Source organism: Bombina bombina, chromosome 6 (assembly GCF_027579735.1).
Source record: "Bombina bombina isolate aBomBom1 chromosome 6, aBomBom1.pri, whole genome shotgun sequence".
Taxonomy (NCBI): Eukaryota; Metazoa; Chordata; class Amphibia; order Anura; family Bombinatoridae; genus Bombina; species Bombina bombina.
The window spans coordinates 40,690,528-40,703,069 of NC_069504.1; the positions used below are offsets into that span (position 1 = coordinate 40,690,528).

The window sequence follows — 12,542 nt, forward strand, 5'->3', positions numbered from 1 at the left end:
CCCCATTGAGAACCTGTGGTCCATCATCAAATGTGAGATTTACAAGGAGGGAAAACAGTACACCTCTCTGAACAGTGTCTGGGAGGCTGTGGTTGCTGCTGCACGCAATGTTGATGGTGAACAGATCAAAACACTGACAGAATCCATGGATGGCAGGCTTTTGAGTGTCCTTGCAAAGAAAGGTGGCTATATTGTCACTGATTTGTTTTTGTTTTGTTTTTGAATGTCAGAAATGTATATTTGTGAATGTTGAGATGTTATATTGGTTTCACTGGTAAAAATAAATAATTGAAATGGGTATATATTTGTTTTTTGTTAAGTTGCCTAATAATTATGCACAGTAATAGTCACCTGCACACACAGATAGCCCCCTAAAATAGCTATAACTAAAAACAAACTAAAAACTACTTCCAAAACTATTCAGCTTTGATATTAATGAGTTTTTTGGGTTCATTGAGAACATGGTTGTTGTTCAATAATAAAATTAATCCTCAAAAATACAACTTGCCTAATAATTCTGCACTCCCTGTATAACACAACAAAATGACTACCAAAAAGTTTGACAAAGACTGGTGGTTGAATAAGTGCATGGAAAGTGTTAATATACAAGCATTTCAAATAGCCTAGGGTGTCTACTTTTCAAAAATATTATGGTTTGATGGAGGTAAATTACATTGGCCGGCTTCAGAAATGTCCCAAATAGGACATGGGTGCATGATGACCAGATATGAAAATTCCATGTTGGAAAACTGGAATGCGTCCCCTAAAAATAAGGCCTTTTAGCCCCCTGAAAATCTGACACACCTATACATGGGTAGTATCACTGTACTAAGGAGATGTTGCTGAACACATATTGGGGTGTTCTTTGGCAGTAACACATAACAGGAACTATGAATCCATGCCTAAAGTATGTGTGTGAAAAATAACCAAAAAATGACTACTAAAAAGTTTGACAAAGATTTGTGGTTGAATTAATGCATGAAAAGTGTTAAAATACCAGCATTTCAAATAGTCTAGGATGTCTACTTTTAAAAAAAAAGTAGACATCCTAGAAACTATTTAGCATGGGTGTTTTCTTTGGTGGTTGTAGATGTGTAACAGATTTTGTAACAAATTAGAAAAATAATTTTTTCATCATATTTTATATATTTTTTTTTATAGTAATTGATATGATTATAATAAAATATTGGTATCTTTAGAAAGTCCATTTAATGGCGAGAAAAAAAAATTACAACTAAACACAAACACCGCAGAAATGTAAAAACAGCAATGGTCCTTAACGGTAAGAAAATTGAAAAATGGTCTGGTCACTAAAGGGTTAAACAACGTTTTCCAATTTACTTTCATCATTAAATTTAGCTTTCTTGTCTTGGTATTCTTTGTTGAAAGCTAAACCTAGTTAGACTCATGCTAATTTCTAAACTCTTGAAGGCTGCATCTTATCTCAAAGCATTTTGACAGGTTTTTACAGCTAGACAGTGCTAGTTCATGTGTGTCATGATATAGATACCATTGTGATTACTCCCATGGAGTTATTTATGAGTCAGCACTGATTGGCTAAAATGCAAGTCTGTCAAAATAACTGAAATAAGGGGGCAGTCTGCAGAGGCTTAGATACAAGGTAATCACTGAGGTAAAAAGTATACAGTATTAATATAACTGTTGGTTGTGCAAAACTGGGAATGGGTAATAAAGGGATTATCTATATTTTTTAACAATAATAAATTTGGAGTACACTGTCCCTTTAATATGGATGAAAACAAGTATGTCTGATTTTGGGGAATATGTTGATAGAATATGGACTTGAAACATTAAATGACTTGAGGTCAGACTTCAGTGCTTAGTTTGTAGTTCACATCACGTTTGCACTCTCTTTATGTATACAGGATACAGATGGGAACAAGACCATAATCCTATTTGGGGGTGCTGGTTGCATTGCTGACGTGAGTTTTCTGGTCTGTTTTCTGTAGGTTCGGGCACAGAAGAACAGGACATATAAATATAAACAGCTTGTGTCTTTCTAATGGAGGTAAGTCATGTGATTTGTTGTGATTAGGGATCTAGTAGAAATAAAAATCTCTATAAAGAGATAAAGATATTGCAATAGGCTGACTGCTGGGAGAACAGATGATAGAAGCGTGCGTGCATGTGTGTGGTGATGCGTTTTTGAGAGAAGATGGGATTGGGAAAGAGAGAGAGAATTAATAGGGAGAGGGTGACAGAAAAAGAGACAGAAGGAAAGAAAATGAGAAAGATAAGGAGATCGGTAGAAAAACAGGAGATGTGAGAGTTGTGAGACAAAGGGAGAGAAGAGAGAGGGTCACAGAGAGAGACATAGAAGAGTTAACAGGAGATAGAATGCAGATCAGACAATAGAGAGGACAACATATGTATAGCTCTGTTATGTCAGCTGCAGACATTGCACATCACACCAGGCACATGGTACTGTGTCTTTATTAGAGATATGAACACAAATACCGTAACAAACCGTGCCTCTGTAGGTTATATGCACAACCCAGATCAGATTAGAGCCTTGCAACCAATGTACACAAATCTCACCTCAGTGTCTCCGGAATGGGCATTGATGCCAGCAACAAACCTGCACAACATTAATTTAACCCAGAAAAACACAAGAATCGCACTACTTGATATTATTTTTAAATGTATAGCTGTTGTAAACCATATCTTCAACCTCCTCCAAATTTTACTGTCTGTTTACTTAAAGGGACACTGTACCCAAATTTTTTCTTTCGTGATTCAGATAGAACATAACATTTTAAGAAACTTTCTAATTTACTTCTATTATCAAATGTTCTTTATTCTCTTGGTATCTTTATTTGAAATGCAAAAATGTAAGTTTAGATGCCGGCCCATTTTTGGTGAACAACTTGAGTTGTCTTTGCTGATTGGTGGATAAATTCATCCACCAATTAAAAAGTGCTGTCCAGAGTTCTGAACCAAGAAAAAAAACTTAGATGCCTTCTTTTTCAAATAAAGATAGCAAGAGAACGAAGAAAAATTGATAATAGGAGTACATTAGAAAGTTGCTTAAAACTGCATGCTCTATCTGAATCACAAAAGAAAATATTTGGGTTCAGTGTCCCTTTAACTTATGTCACCTTGACCTGACCAGAATCTAACTTTCCAATTGGCCATTTAAATTGTCTTTGACTTAGCAGTCACCTAATTTTGTAGACCCAGCTGACTGCCCTGCCTAAGGGGTTGATTTATCAAAGGCTAGGCGAACTCCGTATGTGCTTCGCTTGTAACTGCGCCCCAGCTCGCCTCCGGAGAAGCGCATATGTGAAGTTATAAAAAAAATAGACGTAAATTTGCGCAGGTGAGCTGGGGCGTAATAATGATAAGTTTTGCCTGTCGGAAAAAGCATTTACTCGCTATTTATCACAGTACATCCCTATAAATATTTATGCCGCCATGTCTTGATAATGAAAAAAGCGTTTTTTAGGTATCTTTTGCGCATATTTATATTATATAATGTTTCTATGCTGTTTTTGCTATATGTTGGTAATTTAAGATCGAAAAAATCAATATATCTATATATATATATATATATATATATATAACTCTTGGTACCCGTATGCGCCTGTGGAAGTGCAAATTTCTGGCAATAACAGTCTCTTCTTGGTGCTGAGCCTTTGAAAAATGAGTTAAAAAAAAGTACTGCATCACAAGATGTAAAAGAATGTATGATAAAGGTGTTCGCCTCAGTCTGTATGGCGAAATATAGAACACGCAATTTAAGGAGAGATTTCTGTTCCCTATTGGCGCATAGCAATGATAAATAAGAAACTGGGCGTGTTTGTAGGTCAGGCTGTGAAATTACGCCTATTACTAATGTTTATTGGTGCACTCGGGAGCGCGTCTAGGCGAATGCAAGCGGAGTGCGAAAAAGTTTCTTTCAGATTTGCGCAATTATAGGCGATTGATGCATATGCGTTATTTTGCCCGCAATTACAGGCGACTTGCTTTAATAAATCTACCCCTATATATTAACACTAGCTTGGGCTGTGCATTGCACTGGGGGTGCATTGCCTGGGCAGTGTGAATTGTCACAATAGCATATGTTCACATTTTTTAAGTGAGGCATTAAGATGAGAATTATACAAGGATTGGACAAGGGGCAAGACACAAGGCAGGTACTTTTGTAATATTGTGTTTTATGTATCTCATTGTTTCCTTATGCAAGTGCTGCTGCAATTCTGCATTGTATGGGTTTAATTGTTTCCCATTCTTGTAGAAATGCTCAATATATTAAAATTCCTTTTTGCTACCTCTTGTCTCTATAACAAACTACTTTATTCAATTACTCCTTCCCCCTCACCACCTGCACTGTTCCTTAGCCCATCTCTCTTAAACTCACCGTACTTTTGTACTCATGAACTTTACACATTTCTTAACACCCTCTCTTCCCACTGCAGCTCATCTCTAAAACAGTCTCTTTACTGCAAGTCTGCATCTCATGTCACTCTCCCTCTTGCTTATTCTAGCTGCTGGTGACATCTCCCCTAATTCTGGTCCCCAACAACTTCCTAGTCATGCACATCCATGTGTACCTTTCCATAGACTCAGAAAACAAAACTCTGCTAACCTTACTCACTTTCCTGTTGTATCTAAAGCCACTACCCCCTTTACTTGGAACTCTCGCTTCTATCCATGACCTCTTTATCTCCCACTCCCTCAACCTTCTGGCTCTAACAGAAACCTGGCTCTCTCCCTTAGAAACAGCATCCACTGCTGCTCTGTCACATGGGGGTCTCCACTTCAGCCACACTCCTAGGTCTGGTAATAGACAAGAAGATGGTGTAGGTATTTTACTTTCCTCTCATTGCCCCTTTCAACAAATACAACCCATCTCTTCCCTCACATTTTCCTCATTGGAAACCCTCATGATTTGTTTATTCTCTTTCTTCTCTATACATGTTGCAGTCATATACCGCCCCCCTGGCTCCTCAACTCAATTTCTAGATCACTTTGCTGCCTGGCTACCTAATATCCTTTCCTCAGACACCCCTGCCCTCATTCTTGGCGACTTCAACATCCCTCTTGACAATCCCACTGCCTCCTGTGCAAAACAACTCACTTCCTCTTTCGGTCTGTCACAATGGACTGACTCTCCCACTCACAAAGATGGTCACTCCCTCGATCTGATATTGATTTGATATTTATCTATCGATGCACTATTTCAGACTTCACTAACTCCCCTTTTCCTCTTTCTGACCATCATCTCCTCACTTGCAACATCTCATTCCTCCCTACAACTCTCCCTCATTCTACCCCTCACACCAAACTTCATAGAAGCATTATGTCATTAGATCAACAACAACAACTCGCTAGTTCTCTCAAACCTCTCCTCTCATCCATGTCCTCCTCCTGCCCTGACCAATCTATCTGCCACTTTAATTCCACCCTTACATCGGTCCTTGACAATCTGGCCCCTCCTACCATAGCTCGGAAATCGCACACTCACCCTCAGCCCTGGCACACTCCTCTGACACGGTACCTACGCAGATGTTTCAGTAATGCTGACCGGCACTGGAGAAAATGTCGGAGTTCAGCTGACTTCACTACAAGTTCACCTTGAAATCCTACTACTCTGCCCTTAATCTTTATAAGCAACATTACTTCTCTACTCTTATCTCTACACCACCTCCTAATACAACTTCTCTGTCAGCTCAAGATTTTGCCAGCCACTTAAATAACAAAATCGATTCCATCAGAAATTAAATTAGCTCCCAACATACTTTCAGTCTCTCACCCCCTCAAAAGCTTGCAATCAATCAAAACCCACTTAGCCATATATTTAGCTCTTTCGCCCCTTTTACTGAGGAAGTAGTTTCTGCACTGTGCTCTCACCTCACTTCCTGTCTCCTCAACCACATCCCATCACAGCTACTCCCCTCCATCTCTTCTACACTTACCCCTAAACTCACACACTTTTTCAACCTCTCCCTTAGCACTGGTATATTCCCCTTATCTCTAAAACATGCACTGGTCACACCTATCCTCAAAAAAAACTTCTCTTGATCCAACCTACACATCCAACTATCGCCCTATTTCCCTACTCCCTCTTGCCTCAAAGCTTCTTGAAAAGCTGGTATATTCACGCCTATCCAAGTTCCTTACATTAAACTCCCTCCTTGACCCACTTCAATCTGGATTTTGCCCCTATCACTCCGCAGAGACGGCAATAGTTTAGATTTTGCTGCAAGTAGGTCATTGGTAACCCTAAGGCCACTTCTCTCTGCTCTGTTTCAATATAATTTGTATGCCGACAACACCCAAATCTACCTCTCTGCACCAGACCTATCTCCTTCCTTGCTAACCTGTGTCACTAACTGTCTTTCTCACATCTCCTCTTGGATGTCCTCTCACTACCTTAAGCTAAATCTCTCCAAAACTGAGCTCCTTATTTTCCCTCCTTCCTCTAAAATCTCCACCCCCATCTCTCTATAACTATCGACAACTCCATCATTACCCCTACCCCGTATGCCCGATATCTTGGTTTCACATTTTACTCAGATCTTTCTTTCACTCCTCACATTCAGTCCTTGGTTAAAGCCTGCCGCTTCCTTACACAAGACACAACTAAGATTTTAATACACTCTCTCATCCTTTACCGCCTCGACTACTGCAACTCTGTCCTCTCTGGTCTTCCTAGCTGCCGTCTAGCACCTTTACAATCTATAATGAATGCCTCTGCCAGACTCATCTTCCTTACACGTCGCTCTTCATCTGCTGCTCCTCTCTGCCAATTCCTTCACTGGCTTCCTCTTGCCTCCAGGATTAAACACAAAATTCTCACTCTGACATACAAGGCCCTCAACTGCACTGCTCCTACCTATATCTCAGACCTTGTCTCCAGATACTCTCCCTCCCATCCCTTTTGTTCTGCTCATGACCTCCTAATCTCCTCCTCTCTTGTTACTTCCTCACATTCCCGTTTACAGGACTTCTCCAGACTGGCTCCCATCTTGTGGAACTTTCTGCCTCCCTTTTACAAGACTCTCTTTTTGTTTTGAAAGCTTCAAGCGCTCCCTAAAGACTCTACTGTTCAGGGATGCATACAACCTACAGTAACCTCTCCTAGTACCAGTTCCTCTCCTCCATTACTATCCGCCATGAACCCCCTTAGAATGTAAGCCTAAGAGCCCAACTGTTTGCAGATCACCTTCATAAGAGCTGACTGCAACAGTGCAACTCTCGGCAGGGCCCTCTACCCATTTGATCCCTATAAATGGTACCTTGTATAACGCCTATGTTTATAGCCCAGCAGAATCTGTTGGCACTCTACAAATAACCGATAATAAGTAGTGTACAAAAGGATAAGAGAGTAGTCACAGCTAAAAAGTGCATGCTGTGAAAAAGAATGACAAGGCAGCACTCAAATTGCGTAAATAACAAGTGGTTTATTTGGTAAACCTACATATGTCAAAAACAATTCACAAAACCCTTAATTATACTAAAAAGGAGTAACTAGTAAACCCAGGCCTGGTTTGTACTTAATCTAACACACTACCGTAAAACTACGGTTATAACAAATGATTGTTCGAAGTATATGACATGTTTAAACTATGCACTGTTACAAACAAACAAACAATGTGTAAAAGATGTGTGAAAGATAAACTGTTGCAACAAAATTCAAAAGAGACACAGATTAACAAATGTCCGTTTACCAGAGCACTTAGTGTGAATCACACGCTCTGCAATTGAGAAATGTTACAAAGAAGCAGTTCCAGTGTTACTGATTGGAAGGCCAACTGTTATAGATTACTGAGCAAACAGTCTCACCACATTCGCGGTATGAAGTTCCAGTATTCGCTTCAACACTAGCTTTTATAATTACCACTTGATCACTCCAAACTATGCATATTTCTCATGCCGGATCCTGGTAATTCTCCAAACAAAGCGATGTGTGTTAAAAGCTCCATAACGGTTTCAGTACCTCCTTGTATTCAAAAACCGGAACTTCTATTCAAGACTGCTGCGTGCTTTTCAGTTGTCAGAACCACATCAAGGTAACTCGGTATGCTTTAGACCAGCTGCCAGGGACTTAGCACTCCACTTCAAACAGTTGCCGCTTCACAAAACGTCAGACATGACGCGTTTCGCCCCTCCCCTTAGTGGGCTGACTTTAGGGCCTCATCGGATGCTTGTTTGTGGTGAAAACACCCCTTTTATAGCACAATAGCTAATTTAAATATTTAATTGATGACAGTTTAAGCACCATATTGCAACCTCATTTTCAAAGATAAACAAAAACTTTATTGCATAAACATCATATTTGTTAAATAGTTACATGTTATGCAACATATACTTGGGTTTTAAAACCCAAGTATATGTTGCATAACATGTAACTATTTACATGTTATGCAACATTTTTGCACATGAGCAGCATCACCTTTACCTGGAGGCGGCCATCTTGTATAGGCCACTGCCATATTTATTATACTAAAACAATGCTACCCCTATTAAAAATAATCTGGGGGTCATTCCCTCGTCCCCCTACTTCCTATCTGTGTATGCATTGTGTAATGGGTGAACTGAGCAGTTATTTGTTATTTTGTGGAAAGTTCCAAAACCTTTTTATAATATATTTACAACTTATAATTGTAGGAAAGACACTAGTGTGAATCAAAAGGCAATCTGTAACATATCACACATATAGAATACACATCAACCTGTTGTTTATATATAATGGGCTGTCAATCTCCTCGGTCGGAAAAGTCCAGGGGGATTGAGATGCGCCACATAACAGGTGACAAAGTGGGTTACGAAGCGGTGGTCTGATGACCGCTGATTCTTAACTCGGCTACAAGTTCACTAATGCGAGCCTGAAGCCGGATCTTTATAAATCTGACCCAGTGAGTCAATCAACTTTTATTAGAAACAAAGTAGGGCAAGAAGAGGAATTAAAGAGTCAGGAAGTGTATGAAGAAGGGAACTTCATGAGAAAAATATGCTGATGTCCTCTGTGATCATTCTGTGCAGTAGCAGTTTTTCTTTTATTTGTTTTTTTCTTTATCTCTAAACAACAACAAATAAATAGTATGGTAGACATGCCACATGCTTGTACCTTCCCTATAAAAATGAGCTACCAAGTGTTTAAAACATTAAGGGCAAGAGTACGAGTGGAGCGCAAATGTTTGCGTGCAATCAATATCAGGTTTTTGTGTTCGCTTGTGTGCAGGTTAAATTGCGCTGGTATTACAAGTTGCTTGAGCGCAATTCAAGTTGACGCTCGTCGGGTTACCGCATTCTTAGAGCTCTTTTTAACTGTTTTGTGAAACAAAAAAGTCTCACAAAACACATCAAAAATACATTAAAAATTACAGTTACACCAACTAATAGAAATTATTTCTAAAAAATATTGCACAAAAAAGTTATAACGGTCAAAGATATGAGATCTCAGGTGTTACAAAAAAAAAGGCAGGCAAAGGGCTTTAACTTTGAGATGCATACATATACATGTCTAAAGAAGGGTTTATATATTTATGTGTGTGTATACAGGTATATTTATGTGTATATATGTGTATAAATGTATTTACAGACACATATATATATATATATATATCATTGGAGCCCTTTGCAGTTAAGTAGATGAAAACATGTATAACCATATTTATGCAATATTAATTTTTAATAAAGTGTTATACTATGTATTTATAGTAAATATTTCACATTCCAATGTTCTGGACATAGCAGATTATGTTCTAAGTATTTGCAAATAGATATGTGTGTGTATATGTGTGTGTATGTATATATGTATGTGTGTGTGTGTGTGTGTGTGTGTATGTATGTATGTATATATATAATTAGATTGAGAAATAGAAGTAAGCCTTTTCCAGCACTGCACATAAAGTCACAGAATTAAATTCACACAATGAATCTGTAAATCACTTAAAGCTCAACTCAAACACGGTTGTCAAGATGCAACAATTAAATTTATTAAAGGAAAAAAATCAAAAAGAAAGTATATGTGCAAATGTTACAATAAATTTGATGCAATTCATCAACTGAATAATAAATTATAATAATATATATATATATATATATATATATATATACACACACACAGTGTATATGTATGTATATATATATATATATATATATATATATATATATATATATATATATATATATATATATATATATATATATCTATATATATATATATATATCCAAAGAAGGGCAGCACAATCTCACAAAATGTATAGAGTGCCACGGTGCACTGCAGAGCATATACTAGAACAGTCCAAAGCACAGGCACTCAATGGTCTTTGTATAAAAAATCCAGTTTTATTAAGTCACAGTTTAAAATGACATAATGTTTTGGCACATAACTGTGCCTTTGTCAAATGTAAAAAAATACAGCAGAATAAAACCTAAAAACAATGACAAACATGTATAAAGCCAAACCTTTTATACCCATCTTGCAGCCTCTTACTGCATAAGCGTTCTGCCATTCAACACATGCGTGTGACGTCATCTGAGTATGCCGACGTGCGGGGCAATGTTGCCATAGCAACGTATGTATACACAACAAATGTAATCATGCTAGCGATTAGAAGGATAAAGGGTAGGATAGTATATACCTACAGTATGTCAATTTATATTGCACACTATTGTTGTAAAAAAGAATATAGGGGCAAACATTACCAAAGTGCCTAATTCATAGCACTATATAATGTGCATGTCACAGTGATATAGCTTGTTAATGCTACAAATAGAGCCCCACTATTACAACAGCAAATAGTGTGTAATAAAAAATATATATGGACTATGCACACTTAAAACACAAGATGTGAAGTAACACATTATATGGTATTAGGCATAATATGAAATAAAAAAATGCAATATCAGATAACAAATGAGGCTAAGATTAAAAAGCCAATGTTAACATGCACACCCAGATGTGACAAACTGGCAAAGGCTGTGCGACGACACTGGCCAGTAGTGGAGATGGACACTACACTTCCATTTCAGAGGACTGCTGCCCCCAGGATAGTGTACTGCTGGGCGAGCAACTTGAGAGACCTGTTGGTCAGAACGGATCCTAACAAGCTATATCGCTGTAACATGCACATTATATAGTGCTATGATTTAGGCACTTTGGTAATGTTTGCCCCTATATTCTTTTTCACAACAATAGTGCAATATAAATTGGTATAGGTATATACTATCCTACCCTTTATCCTTCTAATCACTAGCATGATTACATTTGTTGTGTATACATACGTTGCTATGACAACATTGCCACGCACGTCATGACATCATGGACGTCGGCGTACTCAGATGACGTCACACGCATGTGTTGAATGGCAGAACGCTTATGCAGTAAGAGGCTGCAAGATGGGTATAAAAGGTTTGGCTTTATACATGTTTGTGATTGTTTTTAGTTTTTTTCTGCTGTATTTTTTGACATTTGACAAAGGCACAGTTATGCGCCAAAACATTATGTCATTTTAAACTGTGACTTAATAAAACTGGATTTTTTTATACAAAGACCATTGAGTGCCTGTGCTTTGGACTGTTCTTATATATATTCATGTCGGGTTAGCACACATGAGATCGGTTGCAAGTTGGTTGTTAGTGGAGGAATAGGTTATCACGTATGCGCTATTCTAAGTTTGGCTTTTTGCGCACATAGCGTTAGTGCGAGACTGATAACTTTTTACTTTTAACCCGTAATACCAGCGCAACCCGACCCGCACAAAAAGTGAATAATTGTAAAAATGTGTTGATCAGTTAAAAGTGAAGATCAAATTACAGAAGTGATCCACGGCTATACAAATAAATGGAAAAATAAGTTATACAAGAGTAGATTCTTAAAATAAAAGATCAAAGTATAGAAAAAGTGCAGACAACATTCTTAATAAAGGAAATTACTAGTCAATACTTTGGTAATAAAAAAGGCAAATGTTTAACTCCCGTTTCATCATGGTAGCGCTCATGTTTGGCACAAGCTCAGGGTCTGGAGAGCTGGTCATTTTGCCACATGAGGTTAAACTATTTCCAGTTTATTTTTTTTTTATTTTTTTTTTTACAGGTATCTTCCCAGAGACTCATCACCCCAGGTTTGTTCAGAAGGTCAGTGCAGTGACTGAACATTCAGCTATTAAATAATCAATAAAGTGGTTTGTTGTTTTTCTCTGTTTATAAAATGTAATGTTTTTCACAAAATATAACAAAGAATCGGCTAGATTACGAGTCTTGCGTTAGGCTTAAAAAGCAGCATTGGCCGGTCCCAACGCTGTTTTTTAACGCCCGCTGGTATTACGAGTCTTGAAGGTACAGGTGTACCGCTCACTTTTTTGGCCAGACTTGGAAATACCGCAAATCCACTTACGTCAATTGCGTATCCTCTTTTTTTCAATGGGACTTGCATAGCGCCGGTATTATGAGTCCCCCAAAAAGTGAGCGGTAGACCCTCTCCTGTCAAGACTGGTACCGCATTTTAAAGTCAGTAGTTAAGAGTTTTACACTACAACGCCGTAGCATAAAACTCTTAACTAAAGTGCTAA

The 12,542-nt window shown here is 38.1% G+C and overlaps 1 protein-coding gene across 2 annotated transcripts in view; it reads left to right on the top strand.

Annotated features, from left to right (window-relative positions):
* Positions 1–12,542, top strand: part of MEST (mesoderm specific transcript) — a 130,759-nt gene that overhangs the window by 43,684 nt on the left and 74,533 nt on the right. For both annotated transcript variants that reach the window (XM_053716385.1, XM_053716384.1), the window contains exons 6-7: positions 1,971–2,029; positions 12,068–12,108. In XM_053716385.1, the coding sequence (XP_053572360.1) occupies positions 1,971–2,029; positions 12,068–12,108 (100 nt within the window). The remainder of the gene's footprint in view (positions 1–1,970; positions 2,030–12,067; positions 12,109–12,542) is intronic.